We start from the raw sequence: 17,086 nt of genomic DNA, 5'->3' as shown, positions 1-17,086 counted from the left end.
TGGCCAGAGATCTTACCCAAAAATTCACAATCCTTCGCCTCAGTATCTGCTTCCAGATCTAATCTCTGATGACTAGGTGGTGTTGGCAGTAAGGGTGTTCGATCTCTCCCCATCTTAACCTCATCACCTGTACTCTTTTCCTTGATCAGCAGCGTCTGCATCATCGAACTGAGTGCTTCGAACTTCTGCTCCATTCCAATCACAATTGAATCCATACGTTGATCTCTTCCTATCATTTCCTCTTTCATTTGCTGCTGAATACTTCTGACATCATCTATTACTTCCTGCAACTTCTGTTCTTGCTTCTTGAGATGATCCTCCAGTGTTTTGAATCGAGTACTTTCTGCCATTTGGATTTCAGGAGCTGGCCAAGGATCGGTCAGCTCTGATACCAATTTGTCAGGCTCTCAGCAATAGAATGAAGAAAAAGTTGAGATCAGTAGGCGTGGGAAGGGTTTGAATGAACAAAAGAAGAAATGAGAGGGAAAGGCAGAGCAGAGAGGGAGAAAGAGAGAGAGAGAGAGAGAGAGAGAGAGGGAAAGAGGAAGAATTGAGAAAGAATCAATGGTAATATTTGTCTTGTGTCCAAATTCATTACACTGGTTTCGATTTATACCCCCCCAATGATGAATCAGAATCTTGCTGGTACAGAAATGGAAACGATTAACTAACTACTTCAGCAGATGGTTACAACTAACTTTTAATAATTTTGGCTCCAACGCCAATTTACACTAATGCCCCTCCAACTTCTAGTCCAATTGCAATTGAGTCCCTATTCCTGACAGGTAAGTTGAGCGTTCGTTGAGTCACAAACCACAGGAGACTTTTGATATTTAACCCTAAAGTTTAGGACTCAGTTGATAATTCTTAGATACTTTAAGCGAGAAAAGATCTCCGGAATTTTAGCATACCTTGAAAGTCCCTCCGCCCGAGAGAGCTGAAAAATTCTCACAAATGGCGTTCACCATTACACACACCAGCCATCTCTTCGCCAACCCTTCATACCATCCTGCAATCCATTTTCCAGAATTGCCCCTCAAACAACGCAAGATTACACGTCATCACTGCTTGCCTCCAAAATCACAACCGTCTGAACATGTACCCTTAACTAACGACCACGACCGCCGGCAGCAGAAGCTTCTCCAAGCCGTGGCTGAGTCGAATGAGGAGCAGCTCCCTGGAGTCAGAACATTCGAGAACGACTCGGCGCGGCTTACCCTCGTTGGCGCTGTTGACTTCCAGCAAGCCGTCACTGCTGCCGCTGCTGATGGCGGCCGAGCAGCCAACGAACACATTATCGCCGGCTTACCAACCATGGTCATAGAGACCGTCTTCCCAGGACGGCCTGATGACTGCAGCACTCTTTCCACTAGGCTGGTGAGCAGCAATATTACATTCTGGCCCATTTTATTATTTGCCATAATTTGTTTGTTTGTATGCCTCAACTGAAAACCTGTATTTGATTTCATAGTATTTGAGAACAATAAATAAACGTTGACAAAGGTTAAAACTCGAAAATTAGCTAAGAATATTGAAATTTGAATTGAGGGGCAATCAAATATATTGAGACTGTTTAAAGTTGATCATGACAAGTATAAAGTGAAGGACAACTTTGGGCCATGACAACTAAAATTGGATGGAGGGGATACATTTTCTGTGTAGATTGGATGGTAAATTTTTTACAGAATTACTACAAAAGTTGGTTTAGATGCCCTTCACAATAAATATCCCAAAATTAAGCCTTTACACTTAGCTAATTAGGCTGCTAAACATGCGGCTTTCACTAGTAGTCCCTTAAATGACTAAGAGCCTTTGGCTAAAAGCTAAGAACTACTCTCATTTTTATTTGCGCCCCCCTAAAAGGTGCTTTTGAATGGTTTTGGCAACATAAATAGAATTTGAGGTAGTCACTTTGGCTTTTAGTTCGACTTATTGTGATTATTATTTGGATTCGTCCTAGAAAACATAATTGTAACTTGTAATGTAGAGTTTACGAAGGGAAGTAAATATGAACGTGTGGTACCATGTAATGAACATGCACCGTTTTTTGCTGCATTAGAGTATGCAAATTTCTGTAAATGTACATAGATATATGCATTTAAATGTTGTAGTGCAAATTTCAGAAAATTGTGGGTCCAGCTGGGTGCTATGAGGTTGGGGACCCGGAGAAAGTTAATTTGATGCATTATTTTACATGAATCATCAATGCTTTTGGTGTAATATCTTCTTAAATTTTAGCCAACATAAACATGTTTCTGAGTTATGTAAGGTTATATTTGTAGGAGCTTGTATATATATATATATATATATATATATATATATATATATATATATATGTATCAGAGATGTGAGGACAAATATGTGTGCAAATTATCTTCTTGACAATTTATGCAACAAATATATATATAGCTTTAATTGATGTTGTGTCTCCTTTGAGTTACGAGGTACCTAGAGGATTTAACATATTTGGAGAAGATTGTGCTAAATGACACATACTTTGATAATGTTATAGATCAAATGCTAATAGCTATGGACGAGCAATTTATTGTTAATGCCAGCGTGGCATGTGTCTTTAACTATCTTGATGAAGACAATGAGATGCATGATATTTTCTGGTGGTCTTCATTGTCACATAGAGGTTCTTGGCAATCCAATCATGACCATTTCTTTTTTGAAATTCTTATAGAGTAGTTGTGCATTCATTTATTCTGTGAAAGGCACATCACATCTTATGCTGCTCTTCTTTCTGAAGTATAGAGCTTTTATAATCCATCTAGAGCCTTTTTTGGGAGATATGCCCTTCAGAGACTTATTTTGTTTCCCCTTGCTGGTGCTCAGTTTTCTTTGTTCTTATCTGAGGGGAATGGTGGTTGAGATGGAATTTGAACTTTTTATTTGAATTATTTTTATGTTAGAAAAGAATGTTAAATGATGAAAGTAGAGATACAAGTAAAAGGAATACAAACTTAGAGCCCCCTTTCAATCCCTTTGCAAATGTATGACTAACATACTTGCAAATAATCATATGCAGCTGCCGATAATAGAGGAAAGAAAAACTTTAATAAATAGCACGTCTTGGGGGTATGATAGAGATAAATGGCAAAAATCCACTAAGGTTTATAGGAGACGTGGGAAGGATGTGTCGAATGCCCAAGCATTGATTTGGCATGCTTTTGACGACAAGGAACCAACTTGGGAGTTGGTTTGAATTCTATGGAGTTTGTTTTCTAATTTTCACCAGTAGGGGTATTTTAGTAATTTGGATTAGTTGCAGGAATTTTGTGTTTATGGTAATTTTCTGTTTAGTAATTATTTTTGGTAATTAGTATTTTAGTTGTTATGGGGAACAAGAAAGCTTAGCTTTCGAGCTTTCTACTAGAATTCTATTCTAGTTAGGAGTCCTAATTAGGATTGGAATTAGCTTTGTTCTAGTATCTATAAATAACCACTTCTCCACAAAGAGAAGGCAGTTTTTTGGTCATTAATCAAATTTTCCAGCAGACTTGACGTCTTCCTTAGGGCTGTGTGATGCATCCCAACTTTAGGTGTGAGGCCTAAAGATTCCTAGGAGTGATTCCTAGAATTACCAATCAGTTTTCACCTTCTTAAGCATATTCTGCCATCCTATTCCAAGCTGCTATTATAAGTTCGGTGACATTCAATATCTAAGCTTTCCTACAAAGCTGTTGTGCCTACCAAGTTTTTGTGCTGCGTCAGGGTACTTTGAACTTTTAAAATGCTACTATTCCATTCATTACAAATAGACCAAATAATTCTGTCCATGCAACACGTGTATTTCTGCACTGCCAAATTTAAGCTTCATAAAATTTATTGTGGTACTTGGGTAAACCCAACTTTTGCTGAACCTTTACTATAAGAAGCTTCTATGTAATTGTACAAATTGAACAGTACAAAGTTGGAATATGCTTTAGCTATGAGGGGTATGGTTTTGGTTGTATGAGACTGCTAATATGCATCGCTAATATGTATCATTAAGTCACAGAAGAATAAAATGAATCTCTTGCAATAATAGAGTTCTACTTTCCAGTATTTAGATTGATCTGCATTCATGGATAACTTGATAACTTGATAAGCATATCCCGTGTTATGAAAGGATAGCTCAAACATGGTTTTGACGTGGTTCTTGCAATTTGTTGTATATTTTTAGTTGCTTTCTTTTCTGCATCCCTTTTTAGTGTTCTCCCTTCATAAGCATGGAACAAGACATAAGAGTAAACATGGTTTCTCAGTCTCACATCAGTTTAGACACTTCTCCCTTATACAGGTTTCACTTTTCATTGTCCTGTTCCTTTATTTATGATGTTTTCAACCTTTTACCTCCTTTTATGCTCAAACCTTCTCTTTCTAGTCATTAAATGAGACTTAATCTAATATTTGGCATTTCTGTCATCATTATTGAATTATTTGACTTTATTGTTTTCCATACAGATAAACTGAGCATTTTATTTTCATGGAACTTTTGCTGAATCCATCGTTATTGTAGTTTTTACCTGCTAGCAAAGTAAAAGAGAAGGCTAAGAAACTCAAAGCTACCCTTAGTGAAGATATTCTTTCTAGCACTACGTCGGAGAACATACTTGCCATGACATTTAGACAGGTGGTACTGCAACAGCTTTGGAGCTTTGAGCTTGTGGCATTTAGATGTGGAACTGAAAGAAATATCGATGATTTTGGAAATCTGAGAGAGGTCAGATTAACCTTTTTCCTTTCTTTCTTTTTTAATCTTTTTCCTGCTGTGTACAACCGAAAAAGAAATAATTGAGCTACTACTTTGTTCTTTCGAATTAATGCATCTGATATCTGCTTCTTGCATGGGTCTGCTCTCTCTTTGTGTCTGTCCAACAGGTGCCACGTGACACTGATGGACTGAATTCTTACTTTCCTACCAGCAGGTACTTGCAACTTTTACCATCAGCTCTTCAGAAGAACATATGCTTTCTGTGCTTGCTGAAGTTATTTGCTCTTCTGCACTTGAAAGTATTGAAAGTCATACAGTGGGCCAATCATTTGGTAGAGCATCTGCAAAGTTTATTCAATGGTTTCACAAACCTAAAAGATATGTATCCAAAGACTCATCCATTATTCTACATAAGCTACTTGATAACGAGATAGCTGCCAATGCAAAAATTCTGCTGGACAAGTTTAGCTCAAGAAGGGTGAAATCTATGGGAATTAAGTCAAAATATAGTTGGTGGACATTGTCATCGGACCCTGAATTGGAAAAGTTTAATGGCCCTGAATTTACTGCTGGGCTTAATGAACATATACCTTCATATCGGCTGCAAATAGATGCTGGCAAATTCAAAGATGTGAAAATTGAAGGGGGGAATTTGTTCACCACGAATATTTGGGAAATTCTCTTGACTCATTGCCAAATGGTAAACTATTCCTATTTTTGTGGACTTCCAACTATTTTATGTCTATTATACTTGACCAAAAGGGTAAGAAAGGCCAATACTTTGTGGCTGTCATTGCCTCCTATTGTGTTACTAATGGTTCAGTCGAATGGGAAATTTCTAAGGTTTTGCCCCTCACTTGGAAGATACATCTGATTTAACTTGCATATCATTCTAAATGGCAAGTTGGTATGAGTTCATTTTTTATTTTTTATTTTTGCAATGAACAGTGTGAAAGATATCATACACTTCTAACCTTTCCTGAAATCTTAGATGTTGTAGTAGCTGTAATGTCTGTCCTTGCAGTTGTCCAGTTGCATGCCTATGAGGTAGTTTTGGTCTTTCATTTAATGACATTTAGAGTTGCTTGACTGCTTGGTCTTATCCTGAGAGTTGTCTTTTGAGATACAAATTGTCATAATTTTCTTTTTCTTTTCTTTTTTTTGGGGTTTTGTTTGGGGGGAGGGGGGAGGTGCAGATAAAGGCGGGATGGAGTTTGAAATTGAGAGTATCAATTCCTGGTGTAAATGGTTTCTTCTCTCTCTCTCTCTCTATCTCTATCTATCTATCTCTGTATGTGTGTCTGTCTCTCTCTCTTAGCATGGACAATAGAATTTTAACTGATTCTCTGAAATATCACAGTTGGGAATGCTTCTGCCGTTCAGTCTTTTTTTTTTTCCCTGAATATGGAAAAGAAATTCAGCCTTTTTTTTTTCAATATACAGCCATAGACAGAACATGTTGCATATGTTTGCCATTCATTTGAAAAAGATACAACTATTAGTGGAGATTACATAAAGGTAGCACAGGGCTTCTTTGTATGTTTTTGGGTGAGAAGAGTGACATAAGCTTTTACTGGTTTAATCACCTTCACTCTAGATATGCCTTATCACAAAGCTATGTGATTAGTATCATGGTCTACGAGGAACCATGAAATCTAAGGAATTCTTTTTATATTGATTAAATTTGCAGGTTTGTTTGGCAGACATTCTTGATATTTATTATCAAGATGACTTCACTTTGCCAGCTAAACAATTGTCGTGTGATGCAATGATGAACCTTTCCAACTTGTCCAGAAATAAGGTATTTGGTGCTATTCGATTTAATTTTTATTGCTCAAGTCCAAGGCTTGACGGGCAATTAGACGGTGCACTTTACCGTGTAGGGACTGGAAATATGAGCTGAAGTGCTAAGATTTCTTGGCAGTTGACTTGTTCAAGTAGCTCAAAAGACAGTAACTATAGCCAATCAATTCTTCTCATTAGCAACCTCAGTTAGGACCTAATTTGATTTTGCTGTTGCTGAAATGGACATGAAAAACTGCAAGTATAGGCATGCTTGTATTGTTTTTCGCTTATGTACGTAGTTGCTAATTTTGTACTTTTGTGTCTTCATTGGCTGGACAGATGTTAAGGACTAAGGAACGGGGAGGGTAAGAGATTTGTGTATTCAAGGACAACAACCAAGCTGGATTGAAAAAAAAAAGTCAATGAAATCACCTTGGATACAGAGTGACTAAAAAAGAAAATTTGCTTCAGAAACAAATTATCTTTTAGAGATTAATGTATCCTTAAAATGGTGAATATGCATGATCTTCTAAAGTTCAGCATGATAGGATTTTTGTGTTGACTTGAAAATATAACTGATAAATAAGATGTTAAATCAAGCTGCTTTCTGCTTGAGCTACTCAAGTAGGATGGCTTTTTGGAGCTATTGTGATTTATTGTTAGTATCTGCCAGGAAATATTTCATAAGTTAGTAAATTGAAGAACATAAATCTTGGATGACAATATAACTTTAACTAAGCATGAAAGACGCAAGAGGGAGGAAAGTGATTCAGCTGTTATACTTTTTTTTTTTTGGGTGCTATCTCTAGCTCTGTTTGTGCCTCTGCTTGCTGTGAGCTTGCTTCACGTGGTGCTACTGAGGAGTTTGTGGTTATGCACTTGATAAATTAGCAGATTTGGGTGTATTGCTGGGGACTTTTTGCCAGTTATTGTTGGCAATTAATTATCCATAAGCTTAAGCATAAATTCTCATAAGTGATTAATTCTAGTGGCATATATAATTAATATGAATTAAAATTTCAGGCTCTTACTAACATTCTCTTCCTCTCTTCCATTGTCATGCTTTGACTGTTGGATTGGACCGAGGCATAATGAATTTTCATTTATTTTGTGTGTATTGATGATATTGAGCTATCTACCTTTTCTTTTTACAGAGCGGCAGTTCTTTGCTTAAAATTTTGTCAGCCACCCTCGCAGGTGGCCTATTGCTTGTTATGATAAGCATTCTAAGTCAACTTTACCTGCCTAATCTGCCTCGCTGGAGGAAGTACCATAAAGATCACTCAGTTCAGTCATCTTGCATTAGATGTATTGAACCCGAATCTTTGGGGCTTACCCAGGTTTGTGCAAGATGCACTACTATTTCTGCTTTTGTTGCTCTTGTTCTGTCTATTTTACTCTGATTGTTACTGGGTTTTGAGGCATTGGGATTCTGAAGCTTGTGTATCAGCTGAATTCTCTGTGTATAAATTAGTTATTTTTAGGTTACATTTGATTTTGAGTGTCACCATCCAGAAAATATTACTGGTTTATTTTATTGAAATCTGATATGTTTCTTAAGTGCATAAATATATGCATATATGTACATTTGGGTGTGTGTGTGTGCGTGTATGTGTGGAGGGCAAATTGATGCAAATTGATTTCTTGCTAGTTATGCCAGAGTTTGGTTATTCCTCTGGACTAGTAGATTATGATTTTGGCATAATTTTCATTGTTGTGAATTTTAAGTTATTCTGCTCCTTCAACTGCAAATCTCTTGTAGATTCAATAGATACCATTTCTGTAAGCCATGGAGATAATCTAAGAGAGATTTGGAATTAATTTATATGCATTTTGCAATTCTAAACTACTATTCTTGACTGATGTTCTCATGCTATGTCATTTTTTTGTGATAATTTATTAGTTCAATTTTACGCAACAGTTACAAATCAGTCTCGTCTCTGATATTGACAAACATGTGCTTGTTGTTGAGGTTGCCACCCCGGAATGACCGTGATGATAATGATTGCTTAAGTTCATTTACTTTTTAAACATGTTAATTCAAAACATCTTCAATATGTTGAACTGATTTTCATGTGCTGATAAGACTCTGATTACAATCTTGCTTATTGAATCCTTGGTTGATATTGACTGAGGCTTGAGTAGTCTAATTGCAAGAAGAAAAAGTACATCTCTACCTGAATTTTAGAACTTATGTGAAACAAATAAAATTTTCATCTAATTTTGAAGTTTCAGTATTTCTTCCAAATACAGGGAACATCTATTTTGCCAAATTCAAGCATGAAAGGACCAATAGCTGACCTTTGCTGTGCTAGTTCAAATGAAAAACTTAGAAAGAAAAATTGGCAGTTAATGAATAAAGATTTTGTATTTTAATGTATTGGTGTAAGCAAATGAAATTTTCTCCACAATCCTGCAAGAATTTTTTATGCAAGAATTTTGTGCGATTAACTTATTAGACGAACCAAATAAAAATTAATCCTCTTCATCCTTTTTCTTTCCGCTTATCATTATTCACAGCCTACCTCAGGGGATGGATCTCCTGCCTTTTCCAGCATCCACCTCATTCTCAGTTCATCTCATGACAGCATTAGGCTGCTACAATGCATAAAACTTATAAATGGACTGATAGAACCAGCTCTTCTGGTGAGGCCTATGATGAGATATGCCGGTAAAGTATACCATTCTCCACTTAAGGTGTTGGGAGACATATATGGACTACAATTGGAGATCTAATGTGACTTGGTTAGATTATACTGTTTATGTGGTGTGACATACTAGAACTACTCCTTTCCTCCCAAATTGATGTGTTAACCTTTTAGTCCAACCAAAGTCAATTTCCAATTTCCGTAGATGGAAATTTAAATCCAATTCTGTCAATTACTCCACCTCTTCAATTGCATGGTGGGCCCATGTACTTGCAATATCTTAGACTACTTAATGCATAGGCAACTTTGTCTAACTAAGTCTGATCAAACTATGATATTAACATAATGATTTAATAGATTTATAAGGGTCTAAGATGGTGGGAACATTGGGGAAGTGACTATCTTCGATATGAATTTTGCTTGACTCCTTTCATAAAGATTTTGATTATAGCTTTCAAGCTTAAGATGCATTTTGCTTTGCCCCTTTATGAACATTAATTCAGTTTTACACATACTGATTTGCTATTGAGATTCCGTCATATCTGCAAGTAGTTCTGTACATTACATGGACCATCGATCTCAATGCTGGTATAGGGACTTTATTTTAGAAAATCACCTTTATGATTATGTTACAGAGCTTCCTGATGTGTCTTCTTTAAAGTGGTAATCTTGAAATCAGAAGATTAGTGCAAGGTTGATTTTAAACGATTTAATGGTGTCCCTGTAATTTTTATAAAACTTAGGGAGTGGTTAGGATAAACTAGCACTAATTTATGCAGTAAGACTTCGTTTGAAAATTTAACGAGGTTGGGGGAAAAAAAGAAAAAAAGCAAGAAATAAATAAGGAGGGGAATAAAAATGAAGTGCTTATTTGAAACATTTGAAATTTGGAGTGCTCCGGTGAAATTTACCGATTTTTTTTTTCTGGCAACATTGTCGGAAGACAAAAGTGGAAGACAGTGAAGCTGGATTTAAATCAATGCTTTGGTTTATGTTTCATTTTCCTTGTGTTTTTGTATTTCCTATTTATGGTGTTGAATGGCATGTATGCCTATATAAAATTTTCCTTTATGATTATGTCATTACTATTCAGAAAAATATTGCGTTCTGTAATCCATGTGAAAACCTTTGGAAGATAGAACTTGTAGTGCTATGCACGATTGTAGTTAGCATCTGCTTGATTTAGATAAATTAGAGTCTGCCAATTGGCTTTTGACAAGCTTGACTTTTTCAGGAAACTGTATGTGTGATTGCTTGATAAAGTATTTATCAGTTAGATTTTCTTATTAATGTTTAAATTGCTGCGTTTGGCTTTCTGGAACATTGGAATCTGTGGTTCTTGTGTTTTAATTGTTTAATTCAGCATTTCCTTTTTTGTAGTTGGAAGCTTGCTGCATTGCAGTAATCAGAAAACTTAAGGACTCTTTTGGTTGGCCTGGAGAAATAATAACAAAAGCTGGTCATTGTGCATGGACTGGAGAGCTGCCATTGTACCTTAAGAGGATGGTTGAAATTGACTCCAAGACGTCAGATGTTTTATCCACAGTGACATTGCCAGGAGAACGAATTGAAGAGATGAAAGGATCTGTTCAAGATATTGCAAGTTATCAGGTTTTTTGGTTAACTAGATCTTGCATTTTCTTATAAACTTAGCTTCTTCTCAATTTTGGCCATTAATGGTATGGTTATGAGCTGGGAAAAAAATTAAATAAATGAGTAGATTTATGGAGGAGGTATGTGAATGTAACGTTGCACTAGGAAAACCAACAATCTGCGACTTACAAGCTAGAAAAATTTATGGCCAGGCATTTATTTATTTCTCATTTGCATATGTATATTCAACTCCATACTAAGAGCGCAATTTGGGAGTGTGGTTATCTGGATTGAAGTGCTTTTCTTGTAGAAAAGTTCAAAAAAAGTGTTTTGTAACTGCGCATAAAAACTTTTGTGTTAGGTAGTTCAGTTTAGAAATACTATCTGGATGATGGTCAAATTTGGGGCTTCTGGGTTTGAGAAGAACTTCCTGCAAAGCTACCACACTTTGAAGCAGCCTCCAAAGCTCTTTTAATCTGTTCAACCGAATGATGCTTTTTCGCCTTCAAAATGAACTTTTCTCAGACATGAACTATAAGTTAGATTTCCTTACGTGTGCTATGCAAGTAGAAACTTTCTATAATCTTTAACTGCTTTAGTAGTAGAAAGGTAGAAAAACTTTCTTTCAAACTGTATCTATTATGTTTATGGTACCATGAAATGTTTTTTTTTTTTTTACCTCGGTTATATTTGCATATTTTGACTAGATGTGTGCTATACTTAAATGATGGTTAATATCCAAAGCTGCTTGTTAGCTACGTAACTGGCCCCTGACCCCCTTCTCTAGTGGGCCTCTCATCTCATATGAAATTACAGCTCGTGCATAATAGGACTCTTTCGTTCCTTAAGTCTTCATTTACATCAAACTATCAAGGAAGCTTTTAGGATATGCTTTTAGCACAAGTTAACATATAAATATTGACTCTCTAGGATTGCATGCAGTTGCAGGATTTCTACTGCAGCTGTATGGGCTTCCAATATGAGCATGGTAGTTTATTAGTTCTTTTTATTTAAAAAAATTTACTTAATGTTGGAAGGTGTTAGCTATAGTAATCAAGAATTTGTTCATGAGCTTTCTGCAGCTTTGCCATCACTGCACCATTGGTTGCTCTCTCTTACTGACGTCTTTGGTTAAGTAGGTTGTTTTGTCTACTGAAGGGGAAGTTGTTGGATTCCAACCAAGAAGCCGTATGGCTGTCAATCACTGGGCATCAAACCCCTTAACAAAGGAGTTGTATGCCAGAAGAAATCTTTCTCCTGGTAAAGGCTGAAAGTTTGTACTACTCGATATTTTTTATGTTGCCTATTACTAGGTGGCTGTTTATTTTGGCATGTATTTGTTGCAGGCTTTTTAGAACCTGGTTTGAAGATCCATCATCCTAGTGACGTTGTGCTATTGGAGTTACTAATGTCGGCAAATCCTGAGCCACATTTTGCATTGGTTAGGCCAGTAGGCATTTGACGATTGGTTGATGGACAGCAGACCGTATATTTTGCTTGTAGTTTGTTTCGTTGGGATTAAGTTGAGCGGAAAATTTTGGTATATTGATGGTTAGACATTCCCTCATTGGTATTATGGTTTTGCTCTTTTGACCTTGCAATTTCAAGTTTGTCTGGGAAAGTTTTTTTATAACATCTTCATCATTCCTGTTTGAAGAAATTCATCCAAGTAAAACAGGAGGAAGTGGTCTAATCGGTCTTCTTGTGCCACTTTTGCCGCTTTTTTCCTTTCTTTTGACAGTTTTGACTTTACTCCTTTTAATTCGTACCTTAGTTTGACTGGCCCTTCTGAATAATTTCTGAAGTGTATTCAACAAATAAAAGAGAGATGTGGAAAAGTAAAAGGAACCGTATAGAAGCAAGCACATGGCAGTTCACATGTACGGAGGATAAAGGAAAGATTTTCAAAAAAGCAAGTGTTGATGTGTCCATTATAGGCACTGCCGGTTTGAAAATGTCGATGGGCCCAACGACCATGAGGCGTATTGTGGAAGGTGGCAATGTATAGGGGTGCGATGGAATTCATGTAAATAAAATGGGTCTAGGATTAAAACATCGTAAGTATTTTTACGAAGTTACTTGTAAGTATTTTTGCATTGACAAGGAACATTGGCTAATTCAATGAGAGAAGGGGAAAAAAGAAGATAATAAAATGGCAAAGAAATGGGAGAAAGCAAGAAAAATGAGGAAAAAGGAATAGTTTAAAAGAAAGGGAAAAAATTGTTCGATAATAATGGTAGTGTTGTTCAAAGTTCAAACATATAATTCAAGGGAGGAAAAAGCGTATTACTATAGTTTAGGGGGTAAATTGTAACTAGGTATATAGTTAGTCATGATTTTATTGCATTTAACCCCAACAATTAAGTTAGACATAGTGTATTTTGATGCAAAAACTTCAATTATTATGTGCACTAGTTATGATACACCGAATGGGGTGTGGTAATAATAAAAAGTTATGATAAAAAATTAGTTTAAATGTCAGGCGGACAAAGGTACTTGAAAGTAGTTTCACACGAGTGCTTAATAAATAGTTGGTAGTTTGTTTTACTGTAATCAATTTTGTTTCCAAAACTTTTAATAAATGAAAATTAAAGAATAGGAAACACTGGATAGATATGGCTTTGCAAAAACTTTGATATAATTATTGTGTATACGAATTCAAATTCATTTGCTTACTAATGAATTTGAATTTACGTCTAATTGAATTAATTATAAATAGGCAATCGAAATCTATCCATTTAATAGCCACTATTTAATTGGTTTTATTCAGTTACCCATTTGAAACTAATAAAATCGCATATCCATTTGGATTAGCATGGTGAAGAAGAGAGCAATGAAAAGTAGAGAAATGTCAAGGGGAAGTGCTGCATGAACAGAGAATGTAGAAGAAAAGGATAATAATGTTGTGCTTTGCTAACAAATAACAAATAGTAATTCTATTATTATTATATTAAAGGTAAATCCGCCAACTGCACACATAATTTAGGTATTCACGCAAAATCTTAGAAATAGCTTTATTCAGGCAAATATATGCTCCAACTGCACAAAAATGGCCCATTACACCAAAATTATTTCTATTATTAAACAAATTCAACTCACATACATGTATAAGTGATATTTATGAAATAAACAATTAAGGAATATTATTACACTCCCATTTTTTCGCTTCACTCCCCCATGTAAAGTAATTTTTTTTAATGTTAGTAAACTTCGTTGGACTTAATTTGTAATATAAACCTTAGAGTCTTTTGGAGTTTTGTATAGTTTTGCAAACGTTAGGGAAGGCTGTATGAATATGGCAGAAACCTATAGGAGGTTTCTACAATTATGTCTAATTTTATAATTAGCCAAAACAAAAGGCAAGCAAATGTATGTACTATTTTACTTCAAGTAATAGTAAGTTTAATTCAAGTAATAGTAAGTTTTTAGACATAAATAGTAATTCTTGCTAATAACATGGTAAATTTGATTAATAATCAAGATTTACTGATTTATGGGACACATGTACTATTTTACTTTAAAACTTATCTCAAACTGGTATTAGGAAGTTTATTTGAAATAACGATAAGTTGTTTTATCAATGATTAAAATTTAGTACCTTAGTTAGTAAGTACTTATAATATACTCGTATAATACATGATTATAGGTATAATTTAAAATTTTTTTGTACTTATATATTTTAAAATACTATGAAAAATAGTATGAACTAAACTTACTCTCCAAAAAGTAAATTTCGGATATAGAGTAGTAATTTATTTTTAAAAAAAATTAAGTTCCATATTTATTTCAATTTACGCGTGAAGATACATCGATCGGTGCTCTCTGGATGCGTCCAAACTCCAGTGAATGTCTTTAAACTAAATTTTAATTAAAGTAGTATCCAAAATAAAAAAAATACTACTCGTATAAAAACACATGAATATAATTTCGCTAATAGCAATTGAATTTGAAGTTTTAAAATATGTATAATTAGTAATTTAGTTTAAAAATATAATTAGTATGAAGAGTATAATTGGCATAAAGAAGTGTATTCAATAAGTCAATATCGTAAACCTCCCCTGAGGTTTCTTTTCATTTCGCCTTACACCTCTAAAGTTTTAAAAATATCACTCACCTACCTTACTTTTGTTGTTTGTGTAGCAAGATTTTTAAATATCCTAGCTACCCTTTTGCTCGCTAGATAGAAATATTTGTAAACTACTTTGTTCATTTGAAAAAAACTATCATCATTTACATGGTATTTCTTTTGTATTACTACTACATCATAATGCTATACAATCATGGATAAAACTGTAAATTTGAAAAGTAAAAATGATATTTGAAAAAAAATACACTTGCATAGTCATACCTAATTTGATCACAATCACAAAAACTACAAGAAAAACAAAATTCTATTTATTATAATTTAGAAATACATTATTGCATAGTTATCCATTATTCCAGGTTCAAGTGCATAGCAGTTTGCGTTGACATTTGCAAGTCTAATTGTATATATGAATTTACCATATATATATAGACATACATATGTATATATATAGTTATATATTTTGAAAATGTATGTATGTATGTATACACATTGTAAAAAAAAGTAAGAAATTTAGAGAAAGAAAGAAAGATTTAAAATTTAAATATGAGGGTAATATTTGAGAATTCTTCACTTTTGCTATTGACATATTAAACTGCTATCACGAAACATGAAATTATACTCAGGGTAGTCCAATGATATTTCGGATAACGTCATCCGAGGTTCTACGAAGTTATCCCATTCACAATATATTTATATAAAGATATACATATCCATATATCTATATATATGTATAAATGTATATTTTTAAAATGTATGTATGTATACACATTTTAAAAAAAGTAGGAAATTTAGATGTAAATTAAAAAAATTTAAAATTTAAATATGAGGATATTATTAGAGAATTTTTCACCATTGATATTGGCATATTAAACTACTGTCTCGAGAAGCGGAATTATACTCAGTGGAGTCCAATGATATTTCAAAAATATCACTCATCCAAGCTTGTACAAAGTTATCCCATTCACAAAAATATATATATAGACATACATGCCAGGATATATATAAATATATTGTGACGCCCCGAAAAAAAATGAGTTTGAGAACCCGGAAATTTTCTAATTTTCTAGGGTTTATTTTTTTAAACGCCCGCCTTTTCTACATTTTCTTGATTAGAAAAATTCCCCAGATAAAGTTATGAGCAAAGATAGTTTTAAAATGATTTTTCTAGTATCGGTTAGTTTTTGAGAAATTAAAAGCGTATTTTGGACGTGGGACCCACAAGTGCGGTAAATGCATTATATTTTTGACAACTTGTTGGAATTTTGTATTAAGTGATATTATTTTACAATGTGTTAAGATATTTGTATTGGAGAGACAAAAAGATAAGATTAAAACCCTAAAGGACCATTTGTCACAAAACCATTGGACCAAGACTTTTCTAACTTTACTAAAACCAATTTGGACCCAATTTCTCTCCATTTTAGCTTGTCTTGGACGAAATTTTGAGAGAAAAAGAGAGAGAAAATCCATCATCTTGCACTTCAATTTATTGTCCAAATCTTGAGTTCCAACCGATTAAATTGCAAATCACTCCATAAAACTTGCTAGCTAAGGAATATTGAAGCTCTTGGTGGAGTTGTTTTGGAAGAAAAATCCCTAAGTCATCACCTTTCTTGATATTTGAAGGTATCATGTCTAGCCATCCTTTCTTTGTTCTTGATTATGCTAAATTAGAGACTTGTGATGGCTAAAGAGATGGTTTGATGGATTATATTTTGAGTTGTGGTTGGATGGATGAACTTTTATTATTTTTGGGGATTTTTCTGTTTTAATATGAGTATGATTATGTGGTTATGTATGATGATTGGAAATGATGTTTAATGATTCTAGAAGGTGGAAAAAGTGGAAGATTGCAAGTAAATTCTGTTTTGGAAGAAATCTGGAAAATTAGGGTTCTTGGTTCTTCATTCTGTCCGAAATTTTAGGTCCTAGATAGAGGCCGAATTGGCCTTTGCTTAAAACATGAAAGTTGTAGGGAATGACATTTTAAAGGTGCCTACAAAATTTCAGGTCAATCGGAGTAGCGTAGAGTGACAAAAGTCGAAATTACTATTGCTGTTCTGGTTTACCCGAAATTGGGATTTGCGACTGTAATTGGTTTTTTGGCTGGAATTGCTTCCGAATTGGTTGTTTAGACCTTCTGATGAAATGTATCCCTGTTTCTTAGCTTTCATCTGGTTTTGGAATTTCTGGATTTGGACTTGTAGAGCCTGAGTTATGATGTTTCCGCTAGAATGCGTTTTGGTGAATCTGTTTTACGTTGTTGATGTAGTA

At 34.6% G+C, this 17,086-nt stretch overlaps 1 protein-coding gene across 4 annotated transcripts; it reads left to right on the top strand.

Annotated features, from left to right (window-relative positions):
* Nucleotides 1–790: 790 nt before the first annotated feature.
* On the top strand, nucleotides 791–12,385 carry LOC113688216 (uncharacterized). 4 transcript variants are annotated; one of them, XM_027205970.2, is made up of 9 exons: nucleotides 791–1,377; nucleotides 4,505–4,708; nucleotides 4,911–5,399; nucleotides 5,896–5,940; nucleotides 6,390–6,500; nucleotides 7,639–7,824; nucleotides 10,513–10,743; nucleotides 11,884–11,985; nucleotides 12,072–12,385. In XM_027205970.2, exons 1-8 carry the CDS (start codon nucleotides 955–957, stop codon nucleotides 11,947–11,949), a joined length of 1,755 nt encoding a protein of 584 aa, XP_027061771.1. In that variant the 5' UTR covers nucleotides 791–954; the 3' UTR covers nucleotides 11,950–11,985; nucleotides 12,072–12,385. The 4 variants fall into 4 exon arrangements, with proteins under 4 accessions (XP_027061771.1, XP_027061767.1, XP_027061768.1 ...); XM_027205966.2 differs by having other exon boundaries at nucleotides 794–1,377; nucleotides 11,865–11,985; XM_027205967.2 differs by having other exon boundaries at nucleotides 795–1,377; nucleotides 4,914–5,399; nucleotides 11,865–11,985.
* The last annotated feature ends 4,701 nt before the right edge of the window (nucleotides 12,386–17,086 follow it).

This window comes from Coffea arabica, chromosome 5e, assembly GCF_036785885.1.
Source record: "Coffea arabica cultivar ET-39 chromosome 5e, Coffea Arabica ET-39 HiFi, whole genome shotgun sequence".
Taxonomy (NCBI): Eukaryota; Viridiplantae; Streptophyta; class Magnoliopsida; order Gentianales; family Rubiaceae; genus Coffea; species Coffea arabica.
The sequence above is the reverse complement of the archived record's forward strand: the minus strand, read 5'-3'. Positions and strand labels throughout refer to the sequence as shown.

What these genes read in the sequence shown, in the direction of transcription:
- LOC113688216 (XM_027205966.2), top strand. Translation starts at nt 955, where the DNA reads ATGGCGTTCACCATTACACACACCAGCCATCTCTTCGCCAACCCTTCA. An exon ending in CCAACTTGTCCAGAAATAAG is followed by an intron (nt 6,501 to 7,638) that starts GTATTTGGTGCT and finishes TTCTTTTTACAG; the next exon opens with AGCGGCAGTTCTTTGCTTAA. An exon ending in AAGATATTGCAAGTTATCAG is followed by an intron (nt 10,744 to 11,864) that starts GTTTTTTGGTTA and finishes TTGGTTAAGTAG; the next exon opens with GTTGTTTTGTCTACTGAAGG.